This window comes from Camelus bactrianus, chromosome 2 (genome assembly GCF_048773025.1).
Source record: "Camelus bactrianus isolate YW-2024 breed Bactrian camel chromosome 2, ASM4877302v1, whole genome shotgun sequence".
Lineage (NCBI taxonomy): Eukaryota > Metazoa > Chordata > Mammalia > Artiodactyla > Camelidae > Camelus > Camelus bactrianus.
In genome coordinates, this window is record NC_133540.1 from 82,785,804 (window position 1) to 82,807,570 (window position 21,767).

Here is a 21,767-nt window from a genome sequence, read left to right on the forward strand (position 1 = left end):
CTAGACTAGCCATAAAGGGGAAATGAGGTATTTTAACATCATGAGCTTGGGTGGGGGGTGGTGTATAGCTTAGTGGTAAGTGCATGTTTAGCGTGTATGAGGTCCTGAGTTCAGTCCCAGTACCTCATTTAAAAAATTAAAAAAATAAAAATACATAAAAAGTAAAAAAGTGGCAAATGATAGAAAGAATATTTTAAAATGTTATCATTGTGAACTAGATTAAATTGCCTATGTCAAAACATGATGTCTTAAGATAACTTCAGATTAATTCAATGAGTTAATTGTAATCTTTGTTTACATGGTGACTTAAAGGCTGTAATAAAATTACATTCTTCAGAAGCCTGGGTTCTAAGAGCATGAGAGACTAAAGAGTTACGGGAAAATCTTAAGTCAGAGAAAGATAATTTAATATGGAGCCTCTAAAACTACATAATGTTATATTTATGGTAAAGAAGTGAGAAGAAACTAGTTGACAAATTTTCTCTGAAGACAGAGAATAAAAAGAGGATTATTACCCATGATTTATGCAATTGGTCTCCAAAGTGACATGCATGCACTCCAGAGCACTGAAGTCAATAAAATGTGATTCAAGAAGAAAATATTTACTTACTTTTAAATAAATATACACATGTGTATAGATACATATTTTATTCACATACATAGTATACATAAGTGCATGAAGATACAAATTTATTTACAAAATTCCAGCAGAACTCTTTTCCTAAATGCTGGACAAAGTTGAAAACTGAGTACATGATTTGATAAGCACAGGAAAGTTTACATTTTTTTTTCCATTTAGACCTTGATTTTAGTAACATATATTTTTTAATCTTTATAATCACTGAGGCAAAGTAGTGAAATAATCCTAATTTAGAGCCATATTTCCAAATCAGAGTGTTAAACCAAAATTTCAAAAGATCATAAAGTCATTTCAATTACATTTTTCTCATTCTAAGTGCTTTTACTGAATATTTGACGTAAGTGGTTGGCTGCATAATTACTCTCTCTGCAGCTTACCGACTAACAAAATTGCAAAAATTAGAATACCTGTTTTAAAGAACTGAATGAATATTGATTGAAGTAAAGTTATGCGGATTGTATAGCACAGTGCTTAGTACATAGTAAGTTCTCAATAAATATCAGCTATTAGTATTGTAGCTCTTTCCTATGTTCTTTATACCCTTGCAAAACATTTGATCTTGTCTAGAACATCTATTAAGACATTTGGTCCATGCTGAAAGGTTCTTGAAATTTGGTCATATTTTGTCCTGTCCATAATGCCCATGTGAACTTTTGGCCCATGTCAAAAATTCCCTATATTTTATCCTGTCCAAAATCATTTGCCATAGACCTAATATGCTCATGGACATTTTGAATAGGACTAAATTTCAAGGACCTTTTGGCATGGACTAAAGGTTTTATGGGAGCTTTGGATAGGGTCAAGTGTTTGCTAATCCTTCTTACACTTAGTTCTCTGTATTTTCTTTTTATATCTAACCTGGCTTAAAGTTCTTTGAATCTGGGATCCATGTTTCATTGTTTATTACGTCTAAAACACATTATTTATACATAGGAGGTATTTAATAAATTTTGTTAAGTTTGACATTATGATAAATCACTGTTGATTTTTCTCTCTGATAGTAACTAATGAATTATTATGCAAACAATACTTTGATAACATATTCATTGGCTACTTTCTTGGTGCTGTTTCAGATTATTAACTATAAACTATAATAGCAGAAGACTATGATTAGTAAACTGTCCAAAATTTAATCTATAGTAGAATATTCTAGGGAAATACATTTCAATGAACTCCTTGTACAAAAATGTCTTTGATCTTATATTATACTAGCATCATTCTAAGCATACAACAAAGGGACTTTAAGTCCTTTTTAAGATGATATTATGGTTCTAATTCATCCATCTTGAAGACTGCCTTAAATATCTTCCTTACTAGTCCAATGATGCAGCTTTGAATTAAAAAGATTTTAAATTTCACTTTATTATTTAGTCTTTAAGAATAATAAAAACATTGTAGAAGGTAGTCAAAATCATGGAGACAGTATTGATTTTTCATACATAAACTTTGATATTTTTTGAATATTCTATTACAAACTAATATTTGTTAAAAAGGAAACACTACATATAGAATTTTCTTTCACTAGACATTTGAAGGGATTATTTTATCTTTCAATTTAAATGCCAGCTAAAGGAGGTGAGGAAAAAGCGGATATTTCTTAGATCTCTGAATGAAACTGCAATGTAGACCCTTTCATTTTCTTTTTATAATCTTCCTCAAATCTTTCATACTGGGCTACAGTGAAATGATTTTTCCAATCTCCCAAAACACCTGAAAAAGGAAGAGAGATGGTAAATTTGAGACTACTGTAAAATATCCTTCTAAAACCAGTTTTAATTTGAATTGCCACATTGTAATAACCTCTAGCTTTAGAATGCCGTATCTATCCACAACCCTATTCGTCATCTCCTACTCCCACTCCCAGACTCCTGGGCCCTCTTAGTTTTCCAAAAATCCCCATGGATTTTTTCCAATATCTTATGTAAAAAAAATAATTTCTTAAATAGCTTCAAGAAATATCACTGGGAGACGTGTCTCAAAATGTTTACCTTTTGGCTTCAAGAGATTTGTTAACAAAGGATACAGAGAATTTTTTAGGTATTTTAAAATTATATTTTCCAATGTCAAATAATAATTTATTTTAAAAGTTCTATGATCAAGTAAGATTTGGAAATTACTGGGTTAAATGTCATTAAATATATTTCTTAGATATATTAAATTAAATTCTACATATATTAAATATCTCTCACAAGGCAACCTAGAAGACACATTTGAAAGCACAATTTTATAGGAAAAAAAGGGAAGAAAACATGCCAAAATAACTGTCAATCTGACCCAGGATTTCTCACCTTTGGCATTTTATTTTTTATATTTATATCTCCACTGCTGACATTTCAACCTAGACAGCTATTTTCTGGGAAGGATGTGGAGGTTGCCCTGTGCATCATAGGACATTTAGCAGCATTCTTGGCCTCTGTACATTAGGTATCAATAGCAACCCTCTAGTCACGACCATCAAAAATGCCTCCAGATGTTGTCAAACATCCCCTGGGAGGCACAATCATACCTGGTTGAGATCCAGATATTTCCAGCAAGACTTATCCATGGCACACTTCCTAACTTTCTTAGAAAAAAAAAATCTCTATACTGTACTAAGACACATTATAACTAAAATTATCCTTAATAGTCCCTTTATGGGCTCTTCTCAAAACATCTTTCTCCAAACCATCTTAGATTACACTCATAATTATTTACCCTCTTCTTCACTGTAAGATTTTATATCTCTGCCCTTTGTCATGTGTTGTGTGATTCCTCCTTGCCTCATTAACTTTGGGCTTTGATTTTTGATATGTTTTGGTGAACAGAATGCAAATATGTGTGATATATAACACATCTGAACAGAAACTTCAAAGGGCATGGCAAGTTTCCAACACCTTTCTTGCTTTTCCTCTTTTCCATGATGTTGGGCATATCTCACAAGTGGGCAGCTCTTTCAGCCCGGGTTTCAGAAAGAGGAGACACAAGAGGCTGAGACCATGAGAGCCAAACAAGACTAATCAGAGTGAAAAAAGAATTGAGCAAAACTCCAGGTGGCCAACATACACCAGAATTAAAAGAAAAATAAATCTTGTGATTTTAAGCTACTGAGATTCTAGGGGTTGTTTGTTTTAGCAAGATGACTAATACATACACAACTAATAGACTCAATCAACCAATCTCTGCCTCTCTCTTTGTCTTGCCACCCTGGCCCCAAACACACACACACACACACTTCCACTCAACATGCAATGCATTCATTAAAGGACAGTTTTGTGTAAGATGCTAGCTATACACTGAGTTCAGTGCTTAGGATGCAATGATTTACCATACTCAGAGTAACAATCTCAAGGAGTTGAGATTTTCCCCTCATTATTTTAGTATTCTCAACATCATTTAAGCTTACTACTGACCATAGCAAAAACCTTGAGGAATATGAAGAATACCTAGATAATTCATACAAATGAAAGGTATTTTTCTAATACAGCATTAGGTGCCCAGACTCATGCTTATCGGCACATAGACTCTTGAGTAAATATTTTTCATTAGAAAGTTTATCTTACATGTTAGAGTTTTAGCAATGGTAAAATATCTTTGCCACAAATTATTTCCTCTAAGGATTTTTTTCATATTTTTCTCTCCCTAGCATACTTAATCTTTTCCTTGACTACAATATTGCTCTTATCTGCCCAAATATACTGTCCATTAGGTGACTATCCAGCTATACAGAAACAAGCATATGATGTTCTTACCCTTTCTCATGAAGGGAGACACAGAATGGTCCATACTAAATTTTGGTACAGTGGTATAATTTACATTAGGATTCTGCTTCATAATGTCAAAGGAGCTATGATAGAGGATTTTCTCCACAGTTTCTTCTGGCAGGTCTTTATCTAGAAACTTCAATAACTTCTGAATTTCACTCTTTGGATCCTAAAGAAATTATAAATAAGAAGTATTATTTCATGTCCTTTTAGTCACAAAGTAGGCAATGCATCTAATAAGGTTCTATATATATCCACATGGTGGAAGAAATGATTTTATATTTTTATGTGCACTTTTTATTTTCCTTTCCAGAGTGCATATCCTATTCTTGGTTATACCAAGCAACCATCTGCTAGAAGGAAGATTGACATTTCTTTTAAAAAAAAGCAAAAAAAAAAAAAGATTAGTACTCAACCTTTCACATTCTAAAGTAGAATCTGTAGAAAACAGATGGTGATAAAGCAATCTACTATTATCATAAGGTGGAATATTCAAAATCCCTTGATCTCATTTTTTAGCATATTTAATATCAAGAATAGATTACCTACTTAACATTTAGAGAAGAATTAATATGAATCCTTCTCAAACTCTTGCAAAAAGTAGAAGGGAACACTTACACACTCATTTTATGAGGCTTGCATTACCCTGATACCAAAGCCAGACAAGGACAGTAGAAGAAAAAAAATTCAGATCGATAACTTCAGTGAACACCAAAGCAAAAATGCTGAGCAAAATACTGGCAAAAGATATTCAGCATGTTAAAAGGATTATATATGGTGATCAAGTGGGATTTATTCCAGGAATGCAAAGATGGTTTAACATCTGCAAATCATCAATGTGATACAGCATATTAACAAAATGAGACGGAACATACCTCAACACAATAAAAGCCATATATGAAAAGTCTAGAGCTAACATACTCAATGGTGAAAAGCTGAGGGCTTTTCCTCTAAGATTCGGAATAATTGTTAGCTATAGTTAATAATACTACATTGTACATTTGAAAGTTGCTGAGAGTAGATCTTAAAAGTTATCATCACGAGGATAAAAATGTGTTAACTATCTGTGGTGATAGATTTCAACTAGACTTATTGTGGAGATGATTTCACAATATAGACAGATATTGAATCATTATGTTGCACACTAGAAACCAATATTACATTATATGTCAATTATATCTAGATAAAAATAAAGAATAGGTTACCTATCTCAGAGAATTCTCTTACAGTGGGAAAAAATACTCTTTCTACCTCTCATACTTAAATAGACTTTTTGATAGTCTGAGTATAGGAGGAGGTCAGTAGAATACAATCATGTGTATTTTCCAACCTAAGAAGTGCTGGGGAGGAGGAAGAGGCAATGATAAAGAAGAGGGATCTATGTAATGTACTTCTTATGATTTCCCTTCTCTGTGCATCAGGACTGTGCATAGGACAGCTTGTTAGATACAGTGGCTCTAATAGAAGCTATTTATTGTAACTACAGAGCATATCTTTGTGTAAATAAGACATACACCTTAATTATTCAAGTGAAAGAATCACTATGAAAGTTGAACTCCCAGTTATGCCAAATCTATTATGTGAAAGTTAAATGGAAAGGTGAAGAGGAAAGGGTGGACTGCTCAGTCTTAGAATGATAAAATCTGTGGTGGATCTGATGACACAGAGACCCTGGAACCCTTGAACAATTTTGAGCTTTTTCTGACTGTAGATGTAACTTCTCCTGTATTTAAGAAGACTAAGCTTTCTCTCCTTGAAGCCTTTTTAATAACTTAATGTGAAAAGTTTCCTTTCAAGATAATGTGGAAGAGGTATCCTCTTCCAGACACACTCCAACCACTATTCGTTGCTTCAAGACCCATGAGTAGGGAAGCATATCACCCCATAGTCCAGAATGACCAGTGCTAAGTGGTTTAAACAGGATGCAGAAGAAGCTGAGAATTTGACTAAGGAATCTGCCATAGGGGTCACCTTAGTTGGGTAAGGTGGTTTCTCTAGGGGCTACGGAACAGATTTCCCAAATAAGAGATGAATGGTAGTTAAAGTCATCTAAAGGAATTTAGATGTGGACAAGCTTGTTGAGAGGCATTCAATTTAAGAGATGTGAAACATTCCTTAAATGGGGCTGTTTAAATAGTCAGATAAGGATAAGTGTTTATTCAAATTGGAGAGTATTATTCTCCATGCTAATAATCAGACAGAAGAAGAAAAAAAAATAAAAGCTAGATGTTTTACAGTTTAAGTAATAAAATTATATTGTTTCCCCACTGCACTTGTGACATGGTGAAACAACTGTGAACAAGATAACCTTAATTTCTATATTCAAGGAGCTTCCATAATAAATAGTACAGGAGACCAAAAAAAGAATAAGCAAAGAAACTCATACATAAAATAATTAGTAATGGTGGTGGATACAATGAAAAGAACAACAGCAGCACAAGAGACTTTAATAGGTAACAGCAAGGTAAATTATTTTACATTGTGGCTGTGGAAGAACTCTGGAGAGGTAACATTTAAGACATGAAGGATGAGGAAAGGTTAATGTAAAAATAGTGGGAAAAAGTATTTCAGGTAGGCTCACTTGGTGAGAAGGAAAAAGAGGCACCTCAAGAGGTTGGTGAGATAGAGACTAATGCTGAATTCAATATATCATCTTAATGATTTTATATTTCACCTAGAGACAGAGGCCGTTGAGAGATTTGAAGGATTGGTCGTACCCTGAGTTAGGTTTTAAGAAGATCGTTCTCTCTGAGTGGATCATAGAAGCAAATCAGATAGTTCAAATAAGTCAAGATAGTTGCCTGAACCAGAGTAGGAGGCAGTGATGGTAGAAAGAAGTGGATTAAGTGAAAGATCAATTTTCAAGGTAAAGCTAATAGGATAGTAGATTAGTCATAGTTATAGATCAAAAAGAAAGAAAAGTGGGATATAAAGAAGATGAATCTTAGGTTTCTTTAAAAATAAAGAAGAAATTGCACTTTGCTCTTACCTCTTTCATGTCCTCATAGAATAGGTAAAGAATATGATGATACTCTTTCCTCTTCTCCCACCAGCCCTTAACATGGTCATATCAAGAACCAAAGGCCGCTAAATTGAAGGATAAAATGTTTCCAAAATTAAACCTATTTACACGAAGTAAGGAATTGTTAACCATTATTCCCAGTCATCATTATCAATACATACACATCAATTACTTATTAGTTCAAGAATGCGGAGTGGTAGGACAAGAAAAGTTTATCAAATAACCCCTGTTCTCACTGAACTTACAATCTGCTTGGAAAGGATAAAATAATTCTGTTATGGGATAAATTGTGTCCCCCTAAAATTCTTTGAAGTCCTAACCCCCAGTACTTCAGACTATAATTGATTTTGGAAATAAATTGGAAAAGGAATTATTGAGCAAAAAGGAACCAGAACTTGAAGATTTATAAAATTCTCAGCTTATCTAGTTATTTTTTTATTAAAGTACAGTCAATTATAATATGTCAATTTTTGGTGTACAGCACAATGTCCCAGTCATGCATATGCATACATGTATTCATTTTCATATTTTTTCATTAAAGGTTATTACAAGATATTGAGCACAGTTCTGTAAATTCTCAGCTTATCCATATTGCAAAAATATGAGAAAGCATGCTCTGGAGAGACCACCAAGTGTGTGGCTGGACAATCTTTATCAAAGAGATTAAATGTGTGACTTGTGGATCCAATAAATCATCTCAGGAAAAACACTGCCAATTGAGACTAAAGGGGACAGTGGCAGGATGCAGTGCAGGAAGATTCTTGTACCCCTGGGATGCTACAGACGAGAAATTAGCCAATAGAGCTATCTGGCAGTGGACATACTTTATTTTTCAAGAATGATTCTGAAGAAGGTTCAGGGTCAGCAGGGCTGTCACTGTCACCACAGGCACAGAGGTCATGGGCCTCGGGGGTCGGTAAGGGCATCCCCAGTGGACCCAGAAGGCAGAGCATCAAGTCAGAGGACTATTCCCAAGCCTTAACATCTAATGGGATTTGCCCTGCTAAGCTTCAGGCTTTCTTCTTCCTGATTTCTCTCTTTTCATATAAGAATGTTAACCTACGTGCCTGTCCCAGCATTGTATTTTCAAAGGAGATAACTTATTGTTTGTTTTTACATATTTACAGCTTAGAGAGGAATTTTTTCTCAGGATAAATCATACCATTAAGTCTTACCCATACCTGATTTTCATGATAGTTAGATGATATTTTAGGCTGAGTTGATGCTGAAATCAGTTAAGACTTTTGGGGATATTGGGACGTATTTGGCATGTGAGAAGAATATGAATTTTAGGAGGCCAGAAGGCGGAGTGCTATGGGCTGAACTTTGTGCCCCTCAGTTCATGTGCTGAAGTCCCAACCCCTGTTCTTCAGAATGCGACTGTATTTGAAGATAGCATCTTAGGTAATTAAATTAAAATGAGGTCATTAGGATAAGCAGACATGCACACACAGAGACTATCACGCAAAGACAGAGGGAGAAGATAGCTACCAACAAGCCAAGAAGAAAGGACTCAGAAGAAATCAACCCGAGAACACCTTCAACTCGGATGACTTCTACCCTCTGGAACTGTGGGAAAATGAATTTATGTTGTTTAAACCACTCAGTCTGTGTTGCTTTGTTGTGGTGACCCTAGCAAACAAATACAACTATGAAAAAATAAAGCTAAAAATACAGGAGCAAGATGGCAGACACTAAGGAACACAAATGCCACAGTAAGTGGTACTGAAGTTCTTAGGACAAGGAGAGTAGGAGAGAAAAACAAAGAGATTGAGAGGTTAAGAAAGGGCTGTGGAGGAGGTAGACTGTATTTAGATCTAAGAAGAAGAGTTGGGTTTTAATAATGGTGAGAATGGGTAGACATTCTATGGACAGAGAACAGTCCAAGCAATAGCAGTGGTAGCAATTTACAGGACACCATTGAAATGCATTGCCTCGAAAAGAGAGTCATTGTAGAAGAAATATTTATATGAGAATTATAAGTAGAGTTACTGTTATGGGCATGAATACGTTTCCCTGAGAGATAGAAGAACAGAACTTTGACCATAAAATTTTCACTCAAGAATTTCCAGTTTATGTAATAAAAAATGAAGGAGTAGTAGAGAAAAGAGTGTCCAAGATCTATGTATAAAATCAAAACAATACAATGGCATGGACAGTAAGAGAAGAAAGCACTTCGTAGTGGTCCCTACACTAATGAAGGAAAGAGAGAAATCTCTTATGTCGCATATCCCCTAAAAGTCCTTAATGGGAAGAGACAACTATATATTCTGCTTTGTCTATCGTCTTCCTAATACGTTAGTAGAGTGCTGGGTACATACTAGGTTTATAATACATATGAGATTTATATTTAAAGTTTACACCTTTTTGCAAAAAGACTTTTCAATATGGAACTCCATGATCAAAGTACAAGTTGTACCCACCCTTCCTGGTCATGAATTTATCCAGGAACTCCACCCAGGTGCCAGGCTCAGGGTGCATTTTTGCCATCTGGTAGAAATAATAGTAAGACACAGCCACATCTTTGGCATTCCGTGCCAGATAGACCATCTGTGGGGAGATAAGGAAAACCATCATTTTGCTTATATTTTTGACTTGTTTGTGAACTTTTGCTTACCTTAACAAAATGCTTATTTTCTCTGTTTTATTTCTTAATCCAAGCATTTATATCTATAGCCTTATGTAGTGTATTCACAACTACATATTATGTTAACACAAAGACTTCTCATCTCTCACGCCCCTGCTTTGTCTTCAGCCTTTGAAAAGAAGAACATCTCTTAACATATGGAAAATCAATTATAAGAAGAATTATAGTAAATATTAAATTGACAAAAATGAACTAATGTTGTTGCTAAATGTAGAATATTTCTCTGTATCACTTGTTAAAACTAATAATGATAATAAGAAGTAAATTTTTAAAGCTAACAAAATACCTTATTTTTCATTGAAAATAAATTATTATTTGGGTAAATTTAATCAAGGAAATTAAACATTCTTCATTCTGTCCATGATCATGGCTACATAACAATCACTGCTGCTTATAATGATTGGCATGAGAATAAAATTTATGTATGAAGACCTCAAGCCTGCCTGGAGGCAGAATTTTGAACATGTTTCCCGATAAAAATGACATTGCTATGCCTCATTGGCAATTAGGTCCACTGAAATCCATTAAGCCCACTTCTCCACTAAAGCACAACTAACAATACTGAGGCCCCAGCCACCCATTTGTAAATATATATCTAAGGAAGAATATATTTCAGGAAGAAATCTCCTTTCATCTAAGTAGAATCTGAGCTTCCTTCTTGTCCAACTGATGGGAAAAGGAAACGAAAATTTTTATAATCCCAAATCACTGGTAGTAGTTCTGATATTCTGGGGCAAGAAGAGGAGGAGAAAGGCAGTGGCTAGAAAGGGGTTTTTCAAAAGTTTGAGGGTAGAGTTTTGAGAATTGAGATTCTATTTTTGACGGAATTTCTTGAGAAAATACTAAACCTTATAAGCAGGCTCAATAACTTCCTACTTCAGTCCTGAGAGACTATGGTAAGGAATCAGCATTTTCTTTTCCTATCATCATCACATCTAAGTTCCTTAAAGAGGTCTGTTTCCCCTTGCCTCAGTGTAGACAGGAGGCTATCTAAGGATATATCCCCCAGTTCTCTTAATAGCAAGGGCATGTGTTTCTGGGGGCTTCCATAGATTTTTACTTCTAGATTTAAGATGATAAACTGTATCTTTACATCCTTATCACTTTTGCTTTAATTAGACTTTAAGTGATAAAGGAAGTTACACACAAACACACATATAAAACCTTTGTATAACAAAATTGGAAGCATAATCAATCAGTTTTTCAAAGGGAAAACAACAACTGTTTTGCTCATTTTATGAAAAATGCTGTGGCAATGGCATACTCTAAACACCTTTCTCATACCTAGGGATTCGGTGATTGCCCAGCTCTCCAGATTCATTTTCCAGACACACTGAGCCACTTGTGGGATCTGACACAAGCCTTGCTCTTCCACATCTGTTAGGCTATGTGCATATACTTTTCTCTCTGTAGTAACATGTTCTTAGATCCCAGAGAATAGCTTGTGTTTGCATTTATAATGACAATCATCATATCTGGTACATACATGGTACCATTTCCACAGATGTTTACTGACTATACACTTATTGAATGATTTTGCTTATTGAAAGTTGAAACAGATAAAATACCAAAGAGAAATAAAGAACTTATAGTTAAATTTCAATATCCTTCTGTCAATAACTGATAGAAAAATATAAAGAATGAGAAGGGTGACATTAATCCAGATTCTGGCCATTAAAAGGATATTAAAGGAATTTCATGAGCAACTTTATTACAAAAATTTGAGAATTTAAATGAAATGGACCAATTCATTAAAAGACACAAACTACCAAAGATCAGGTAAGGTGAAGTACATTGTCTACATAATCCTATTTCTATTAAATACGTTGAATTTTTATTTAAAAATCCTTCCAGATAAAGAAAATTCCAGGCTTAGATGGCTTTGCTGATAAATTGTACAAAATATTTAAGAACGAAATAGTACCAGTTCCAACTAAATACTTGGAAAAAAATTGAAAAAGAGTAAATACCTTTCAAATCATCTTATGAGGCCAGCATTACCCTAACATCAAAGAGATTATTCTCTAATGACAAAGACATTATGATAGCAAAAAGTAACTATAGGCCAATATTTCTCAAAGATGAAAATTTTAAAAAATTAACAAGTTGAATCCAACAATATAAAAAAGACAATATATCATAAAGAAATACAAGATAAACAGATTAAAATAATAGAAAACCATACAATAGGTCTAAATAGACATAAAAAACAGACAAAATCCAATATCCATTCCTGATAAAAATTCAGCAAAGTAGGACTTAGAGTGGAACTTCTTCAGCTGGATAAGAGCATACACAAAAAACCTATAGGTAACATCATCATTCTTAGAAGTGAAATATTCATGCATTTTTTTCTAAAGTCAAAAGCAAGATTTCTGCTCTCACTGTTCCTATTAAGTATTACGTTAGAGATTCTTACCATTTCAAGAGGGCAAGAAAAAGAAGTAAAAGATATCCAGATTGAGAAAAAAAGAAGTAAGAATATTTTTTATTTACTGACAGAGTGAGCATCTATATAGAACAATGAGTGAAATCTATTTTTTAAAAAGCAACAAGCTCTATTAAGTAAATTTAGCAAGGTTTCGAGATAAAAGATCTATGTTCATATACTAGCAACACTTGGAAAATAACGTTAGTGTGTCTGTGTGTGTGTTCATGTGTGTGGGGAGAGAGAGTGATTCAGACATTTTTAAAAAGAACATTGCTATTTCTGTTATAGGTATTAAACAGCACTGTAGATCTAAATGCAGTAACTGAAACAATAAAGCCTACAGACGTAAACAGAAGGGAGAAGGTCTTCATGACTTTGGGCATGACTTTTTTTTTTTTAAACAAATACAAAAAGCTCTAACCATAAAGAAAAAAAAAAAGACTGATAAATCAAGTAACTTCAAAATTAAGAACTTCTTTAAAAACATTATTAAATGAAAAAAGAAAAAAGAAAATGGGATAATATAAAGAAATTAAATTATCCCATCAGAAGACTTACATCCAGAATATATGAAGAATTTCTACCCTAATAATAAATAAAAAGGAGCTGCTATAGAAAAAAATTGCAAAGTACTTGAACACATACCTCAGAAAAGAAAATATCAAAGCTATGTAAAGACGTTTCACCTAACTAGTCATTAGGGAAATACAAAGTAAAACCACAATGAGCTGTCACCAGACATTTACGGGTATGGCTAAAATTAAATATTTTAGCTATATTTTGCGTTGTTGAGGATGTAGAGGAACTTCAACTCACACACTACTGGTCAAAGTGTAAGCTGGTACATATGATTTGAAAATATATTTGAATATATATTCTAGAGGTGGACAAATACGTACTCTAAGATCAAGCAATTCTATCCAAGATACATAACCAAGAGAAACGTGTACGCATATGTGCAATGAAAGACTTGCTTAAGGATGTGCCCTGCAGCACTAGTTTAACTCCTGACAACTAACAACAACCTAGCTGTCCTACCGTGCCGGGGATAAGTAATTTGTGGAATATTCACACACATAACGGAACACCTTACATCAGTGGTTCTCAAATGTTAGTATAAATCAAATATACTTGGAGGTCTTATTAAAACTCAGATTGCTGGACCCGTACCCAGAGTTTCTGATTCAGTAGATCAGAACTGGACCTGAGAATCTGCACCTCTAATAAGCTACTTTGGGCAAGGATACCATAGTTTGTGATCCAGCAGGCTACATTAAAGAAACAATACAAAGCAAAATAACAAGCATGATGAGAATTGATCTCATAAATGTTATGCTAAGTGACATAAGTTAAATATTTAAGTGTATTTATGATTACAGACAAAACAATCAAACTATTTTATGGTGAAAACATTCGCTATAGTAGTTATCTTTAGATAGGAGTTCCTGCCTGGAAGGGCACAGGAACAGAGGTTTTGGGGTGCTGGTAAACTTCAATTTATTATCCGGCGAATTCTAGTGTATTTAAATATCCATTGTTTAAAAGCAGACAGTGAATGAAGGGGTTTAGACAAGAAGGCATTTTTGAGAACAGAAAACCCGAGCAAGTCTCAGTGCCTGCACATTGAGTGCAGTCCTTTATTTATATCACTGATGTCCGCTGGTGTTTGGGATACAGGAAAAACATTATATTTTTTGCAATAATTTATTCAGGGGTTGCAATCTGTCATCTTAATTTCTGAATAATTAGTAAAAGAACACAACACATTTTTTTTTTTTAATTTGCTACCTTGCAGTTATTTTTCCAAAATGAAGAGGGGAGAAGTTGAACCGGTAGATGTGTTTTCACTAATCGAGGAGACTGCATGTCATTCAATTCCTCAACACCTACAAGCACAAAAGTTGAGCTACATTATAAATATGGAATCATAAAGGTCAATTGCAATATAACCTAAGACTTTGTAAACATTAACCCAACAGTATGACTTGAAATGGCTATGGCTTTATTGGCCTCAAATACTTCTAAAATCTACAATGAGAATAGAAACTGGTAACATCTGGTTAGTTAGGCTGCTTTATTTATAAATAGTAGGGCTTATTATCTTCATAAATGTCTATAAAATCCTCAGATATAATCCCTTGATGAGGCAGAAACAGCAGTAGTTCAAGTGCAAGATGTCCTAATTTTTCCTTCATTTATTTCCTTCATTCTTCTTTTTCTTACTTAAAATATAAGGAAATTGAACTAGAGGATTTCAAAATTTCTTTCCAGCTTTCTTATATTCAAATCCCAAAGCCAAATTAAGCCATGAAGCTTAGGGCTAGTTTTAAACAAGGTCATATATTCTCATCCTCCTTTTCTTTGAGTCTGTAAACATTAGCTACATAGCAGTAGACATGATTCTGTATTGGATCAAACACTGAATTTTCTACATATAATCATCACACATTATTTAAATGTTGAAGACTTCCATCCATCCTATTCAGAAAAAAAAATACACTCATCAAAATCTTCTCTTATACAGATATTATCTTTGGCTGGAAGATGAGCACCACATAGCTACTGGCATAACAGAATTTCTCCTCTTCTATTACAGACACTTATGATTCAGCTGTCTAAGGTTGTTCTGTATCATTTTCCACCATGATTCCTCCAGACACCACAAAAAGCCAGAGGATTTATTCCTATGGTGAAAAGGAACATTAAGAGAAAATACAATTTGTGATTCCAGGAATTATAAGTTCCATGAATGGCACTCGTTTGAATATTGCGTCTTGTTTACATTTCTCCACATCCCCATTGTTACAGATCAAATCCAATATTTCACTGATCCAGGTTGTTCCTGAGGAAAAAGAATGGGAGGAATTCTAAACTTTTCTGTTAAAAAGACCATGAGAGGGTTAAAAGAGGTAGAGAAGCCATGTAACATCAAAAACAAAAATGTACTCTTCATTTCCGTGCCTTTCATCTCTTCTCCCTTTTCCTAGGGGACATCCTTATCTACCTTGAACCTGTATGTATATATATAGTGTGTGTGTGTGTGTGAAATATGATTAAAATAATCAGAAAAGTAAGACATGAAAAGGAAGCAAACATGGAGTATAAAAGGGCCAGTATATAAGTAATGAGAGCACACCCTCCTGGGTGAAATGGATAGGGTAAGCAGCTAATTTCAATGAGTCTGACCGGCAACTTGTACATTTCCTATTTAAATCAAAAAGACCATTAGGCTTTGGGACTTAAGAGTACTTCCAGTAAAAATGTTCAACATTTGGTGAAGGGGTGAGGCATGAACAAAGAGAACTTTGTGATTGCATCTGTGGAGACCAGTGTGCCATTCACATACAAAAGACCATAGACCCTGACTGAGCAGAACAGATCAAGTCACTCTGATCTTTCTGCAGTTGTGCCTCACCAGTCTTTTGAGAAATGGGTCTATAGTGTATGAAGCTATGATCGACTCAGTTGTCTGTGGCACTCAGTCAGAGTATTGATGCACTGCTAAAAAAATCAATTACAATGCCTAGGAGAAAAATATCTTCTTAACTGTTTCTGTCATCTTCCTTTATAATAAATGTGTAATGCTAGTGTCTAAATTGAATAATCATGGGTGGAGACTAAAAATTAAATTAAATAATTAATCTGTGCACACAGCAACATTTCTGAAGAATGCTCTGCACAGGGATGCACCTTTCGATTGGCTCCAGATATTAGAGTACTTTAGACTTCCTTATTATTTAGTCCGTTCTTGTGGACAACTCTTTCTCCTTCTTGTCCCTAAATCATGAGTATGGGACTATCTTCCCCATCCTTCTAACACAGACAATTACAGTGCTAAGAAAAAAGATGAATCAAATCAATACTATCCTTAAATATTTTGTTGCCTGATCTGACTTAGGCTTAAGCAATGATTCATGGGGAAAAAAAGGGATCTAAATTCCAAAGTACAGTAAAACACATTTTATTTCCTATCAGTGGGTGATTAAAATTGTGGTCAATGAAATCTGATTGAAAGGAATGTCAATTTAGCTACGCTTTGAACTTAAAATAAACATTTGCTTATTTTCCATAATACTTGAAAAAAATGGCAAATGGTTTAGGTCATATAAGGAGTTAATTAACTTGAATCCTTTATAACAAAATCAACAGGACACTGATGTATTAATAATTTTAAGACATGTTTTCAACAGCTTGTAAAGGGGACAAAAAAAAAAAAAAAAAAGAAAAGAAAAGAAAAGAAAAGAATACGACCAAAGAGCATATGTTAATTTATGTGTAGCCATTTAGGTTTTACTATGTCAGAAAAAAATCAGCCTCAAATATCACTTCCACAGATGAACTATTTGTATAATGGTTGCTTCCAGAGATTGTTGTAATGGTTTCCTGCTTGTTAATATATCAAAAAATAGCAAAAACAAAAGAGCCTATACATTCTCAGGGACTAACCTTTCTTTTCTAAATTATATCTCAACAAAGAAATGCGAAGTGGTTATGGTCCTAAACAATTTGGGTTTTGTGAACTCTTCAGAGAGCAAGGCAAGTAGAACAAAAGAAGGAAAAACAGCTTTTGCCAAAACAAGCTTGTTTTTCATGTCTGCAAAGATCTGTATCATACATTTGTTTACTTCTGAGCAGGAACCCTATGCTCTCATGCAGTGTTTGTAATTTTGTCACATTAGAATCCCCCAAGTTCAGGGCTTTTCTTCTAGAACTTGTTATATATTCCTTTGAAGTAATTTTGATATTTATAATCTAAAAAAGAAAAGATCAATAGTCAGTATATTTATTAAAAATTATTTTTTCTCAATTCCTTTAAAAAATGAGGCAGGAATATAAAGGAAAGTTGACTTTAGAGAGTGTAGTAATTAGAACAGTTGATTGATTATGGGCTCAAGTAAATGAATTAGATAAAAGGCAAGAGAGAGTTTCATTTCTCTGATATCTGATATTTACTGCATAACTGGAAGACTCTATTGTTAAAATACCTGGAAAAATATAAATTTATTTTATTAAAATATGGTGGATTTACAATATTGTATTAGTTTAAATTATATAGCAAAGTGATTCAGTTGTATATATATTTTATGAAAAATACAAATTATTGATTCTTATTGAGTCATATTAAATTCTCTTGAGATCATATACTGAGGTCAGTAGTTTTTTAAATTTATAACAAAATATTTTCAAACAAATCTATAAAATATGTTTGAAATAATACAATATTATTTTATAAAACATGTTTAAATATTAAAATAAGTAAAATATTTAAACATTAAAGTGTACAGAAAATGTATATGTATACATATTCTAATGTACCTACATCCTTTATATATACAGTTTTAATCATTTTTATTTGAATTTAAAAAACAAAAGGCAACAGTATTAATTTTTCCTCAGATATAGCCTCCATTCAATTGCAGATCTTTCAAAATAAGAAGTGAGTCTGTGTAACTTAATACAAAACTGTCCCATAACTGCTACACATTTCCCTTGTTCCCTTGTCAAGTGATCTGCAGATCCCTGGGCTTACACATACTGATCAATAACTAGCCAGCTAGTACAAATAAATAAAAGAATCTTACCAGATTTCAGGTAGGTTGAGATCAGAAGGTCATCTGGGTGGCTCTCAAATGATTCCACCTGGGACCACTCCTCAACAGTGCTCCAGAAGAGGGGGACGCCCCTAACATCCACTAACTCCCTCCTGAAGATATCCAGCTTGCCGTCCATTTTTGAAAAACTAGACTTTAAACAAAGGAGAGCACGCAAAATAGTCTTTGTTTTAATAGCATCAATAAAATTGAAAAGTAAATCAATATTGTATTAAATAAATTAATATTTCATTACTCTAGACTAGCAGCATAGATCACAGTATTGTACGTTATGAATCAGTGGAATGAGAGAAGGTATTACAAAGACTAAAGAAGCCTTGCACAAATCATTTCATTTATACTGCTTCTGTTAAATAATAACAAAGTTATTTGTTATTATTTGGAATCTTTGTTATTATTTGGATTCTTTGGAATCAAGAGACAGGCTTAACCACAGCACTCCACCAACTCACTGTAATGTGTATTTGAACAAGTCTTGTAACTGCACTGGACCATCTTAACTGTAAAAACAGGGCTGATCTAAATTAGTACTTTCCTCCCCTGAAATCACAGGGTGGATTGGTAAATTATTCTATCTAAATTATCTACAACAGACCACAGGAATGAAGGCATATGGGGAGGGGAGGGCTGACAAGAGGAACTAAATGACAAAATAGAAAGAGTAAAAGAAACAACTTGAGGTAAATGTAACATGGGAGATACATTGCTCTAACAAACCTTTTAACGCTAAGTGACAGCATGTGTCATTTTATATTCTGTGCAAGGGCCTTAATTCATCTTTTAGCCACCTTATATAAAACGTGGAAGAGCTTGAAACATATCCCAAGTCCAACTCCAAAATGGGTCATTGTTGTTGTTTTCCCAATTTAGCACAAGCTGAGTGGTTATTTTTCTCTCTAAAATTCTGGAGAAACAGATACTGTCCATAAGCTCAGGCTTATAAATCTTCCTGAAGCCCTCCATCAGCTACTGAACTTCTTTTCAAAGATTAAAATCAGAAATCTCTGGAGTCAATGGATATAACCTGTATGTTTTCCTTCCTTCCTTCCTCTTTCTCTCTTTCTCTCTTCCTTTCTTCTTTTCTTCCTTTCTTTCTCCCTCTTTCTTTCTCCCTCTTTCTTTCTCTCTTTCTTTCTCTCTCTTTCTTTCTTTTTTCTTTCTTTCTTTCTTTCTTTCTTTCTTTCTTTCTTTCTTTCTTTCTTTCTTTCTTTCTTTCTTTCTTTCTTTCTTTCTTTCTTTCTTTCTTTCCTTCTTTCTTTCCTTCTTTCTTTCCTTTCCTTCTTTTCTTTCTTTCTTTCTTTCTTTCCCCTTCCTTCCTTCCTTTCTTTCTTTCTTTCTCCTTCCTTCCTTCCTTTCTTTCTTTCTCCTTCCTTCCTTCCTTCCTTCCTTCCTTTCTTTCTTTCTTTCTTTCTTTCTTTCTTTCTTTCTTTCTTTCTTTCTTTCTTTCTTTCTTTCTTTCTTTCTCCTTCCTTCCTTCCTTCCTCTTTCTCTCTTTCTCTCTTCCTTTCTTCTTTTCTTCCTTTCTTTCTCCCTCTTTCTTTCTCCCTTTCTTTCTCTCTTTCTTTCTTTCTCTCTCTTTCTTTCTTTTTTTCTTTCTTTCTTTCTTTCTTTCTTTCTTTCTTTCTTTCTTTCTTTCTTTCTTTCTTTCCTTTCTTTCTTTCCTTCTTTCTTTCTCCTTCCTTCCTTTCTTTCTTTCTCCTTCCTTCCTTTCTTTCTTCCTTCCTTTCTTTCTTCCTTTCTTCCTTCCTTTCTTTCTTTCTTTCTTTCTTTCTTTCTTTCTTTCTTTCTTTCTTTCTTTCTTTCTTTCTTTCTTTCTTTCTTTCCTTCCTTCCTTCCTTCTTTCTTTCCTTCTTTCTTCCTTCCTTCCTTCCTTCCTTCCTTCCTTCCTTCCTTCCTTTCTTCCTTTCTTTCCTTTCTTCATTGTCTAAAATCTTTTATTAAACCTTCCAGTAAGATCAAGTAAGCAATAGCATCAAAATATGCAGAAAGGGTGTCAGGGTCTTGGAAAACATCTCAAGAGAAAAGCACTGTTAGAGGAAACACTGCATCATGAGTGCTGCATAGCAAATTATACCCTGTGCATAAACATATAAATCGATGTCTCTAAGGCAAAAAGTGATCTAGATGTGTCAGGTTTAATGTGCCAAAGTATTAAGAATGTCTTAACAAATACATTTTGTTTAAATAATACTTCTTGTTTATATTATCCTTTTTGTGTGTGTAAGATTAATATTGTCAAAATCTCTGTATAAATCTGAGTTCTTTCAATGAATTTAAATTTTTTTTTAGCTTTTAAAAAAATTTTTTATTGCATAATAGTCATTTTACAATGTTATGTCAAATTCCAGTGCAGAGCACAATTTTTCAGTTATACATGAACATACACACATTCATTGTCACATTCTCTTTTGCTGTGAGCCACCACAAGATCCTGTATATATTTCCCTGTGCTACACAGAACAAGCTTGTTTTTCTATTCTACATTTTGAAATCCCAGTCTGTCCCTTCCCACCCCATGCCCCTTGGCAACCACAAGTTGTATTCTATGTCTATGAGTCTGTTTCTGTTTTGGGGGGGGTTTGTTTGCTTGTTTGTTTGTTTTTAAATTCCATATATGAGTGATCTCATATGGTATTTTTCTTTCTCTTTCTGGCTTACTTCACTTAGAATGACATTCTCCAGGGACATCCATGTTGCTGCAAATGGTGTAGACTGCCCTAGGAGAACATATTTGATGTATGTCATATAATGTTTTGCTTAAATTTTCTTCTAGGAGGTTTATTGTATCTTGTCTTATGTTTAAGTCTTTGATCCATTTTGAGTTGATTTTTGTGTATGGTGTAAGGGAGTGTTCTAGCTTCACTGCTTTATATGCTGCTGTCCAGTTTTCCCAACACCATTTGCTGAAGAGACTGTCTTTATTCCATTGTATATTCTTGCCTCCTTTGTCGAAGATGAGTTGACCAAAAGTTTGTGGGTTCATTTCTGAGCTCTCTATTCTGTTCCATTGGTCTATATGTCTGTTTTCGTACCAATACCATGCTGTCTTGATGACTGTAGCTCTGTAGTATTGTCTGAAGTCTGGGAGAGTTGTCCCTGCAGCCTCTTTCTTTCTCTTCAGTAATGGTTTGGCAATTCTAGGTCTTTAGTGGTTCCATATAAATTTTGTTATGATTTGTTCTAGTTCTGTGAAATATGTCCTGGGTAATTTGATAGGGATTGCATTAAATCTGTAGATTGCCTTGGGCAATGTGACCATTTTAACAATATTGATTCTTCCAATCCAAGAGCATGGAATATCTTTCCATTTTTTAAACTCTTCTTTAATTTCCTTCATCAGTAGTTTTTAGTTTTCTGTGTATAATCCTTTCACTTCCTTGGTTAAATTTACTCCTAGGTATTTTCTTACTTTGGGTGCTATTTTAAAAGGGATTTTTTCTTTACTTTCTTTTTCTGTTTATTCATCGTTAGTGTAAAGAAATGCAACTGATTTTTGAACGTTAATCTTGTAACCTGCTACCTTGCTGAATTCTTCGATGAATGCTCTAGTAGTTTTTGTGTGGACCTTTTAGGATTTTCTATATATAGTAACATGTCGTCAACATATAGTGACACTTTTACATCTTCTTTTCCAATTTGGATCCCTTTTATTTCTTTCTCTTGCCTGACTGCTGT

General features: G+C 33.9%; 1 protein-coding gene across 1 annotated transcript; it reads right to left on the bottom strand.

Annotated features, from left to right (window-relative positions):
- Positions 1-683: 683 nt before the first annotated feature.
- On the bottom strand, positions 684-18,210 carry LOC105080415 (sulfotransferase 1 family member D1-like). The gene is given in 7 exon segments (XM_010969391.3): positions 684-2,350; positions 4,369-4,549; positions 7,370-7,467; positions 9,826-9,952; positions 14,269-14,366; positions 15,197-15,322; positions 18,063-18,210. Coding segments are annotated over 7 exon segments (891 nt in total). The 3' UTR covers positions 684-2,237.
- Between the last annotated feature and the right edge of the window lie 3,557 nt (positions 18,211-21,767).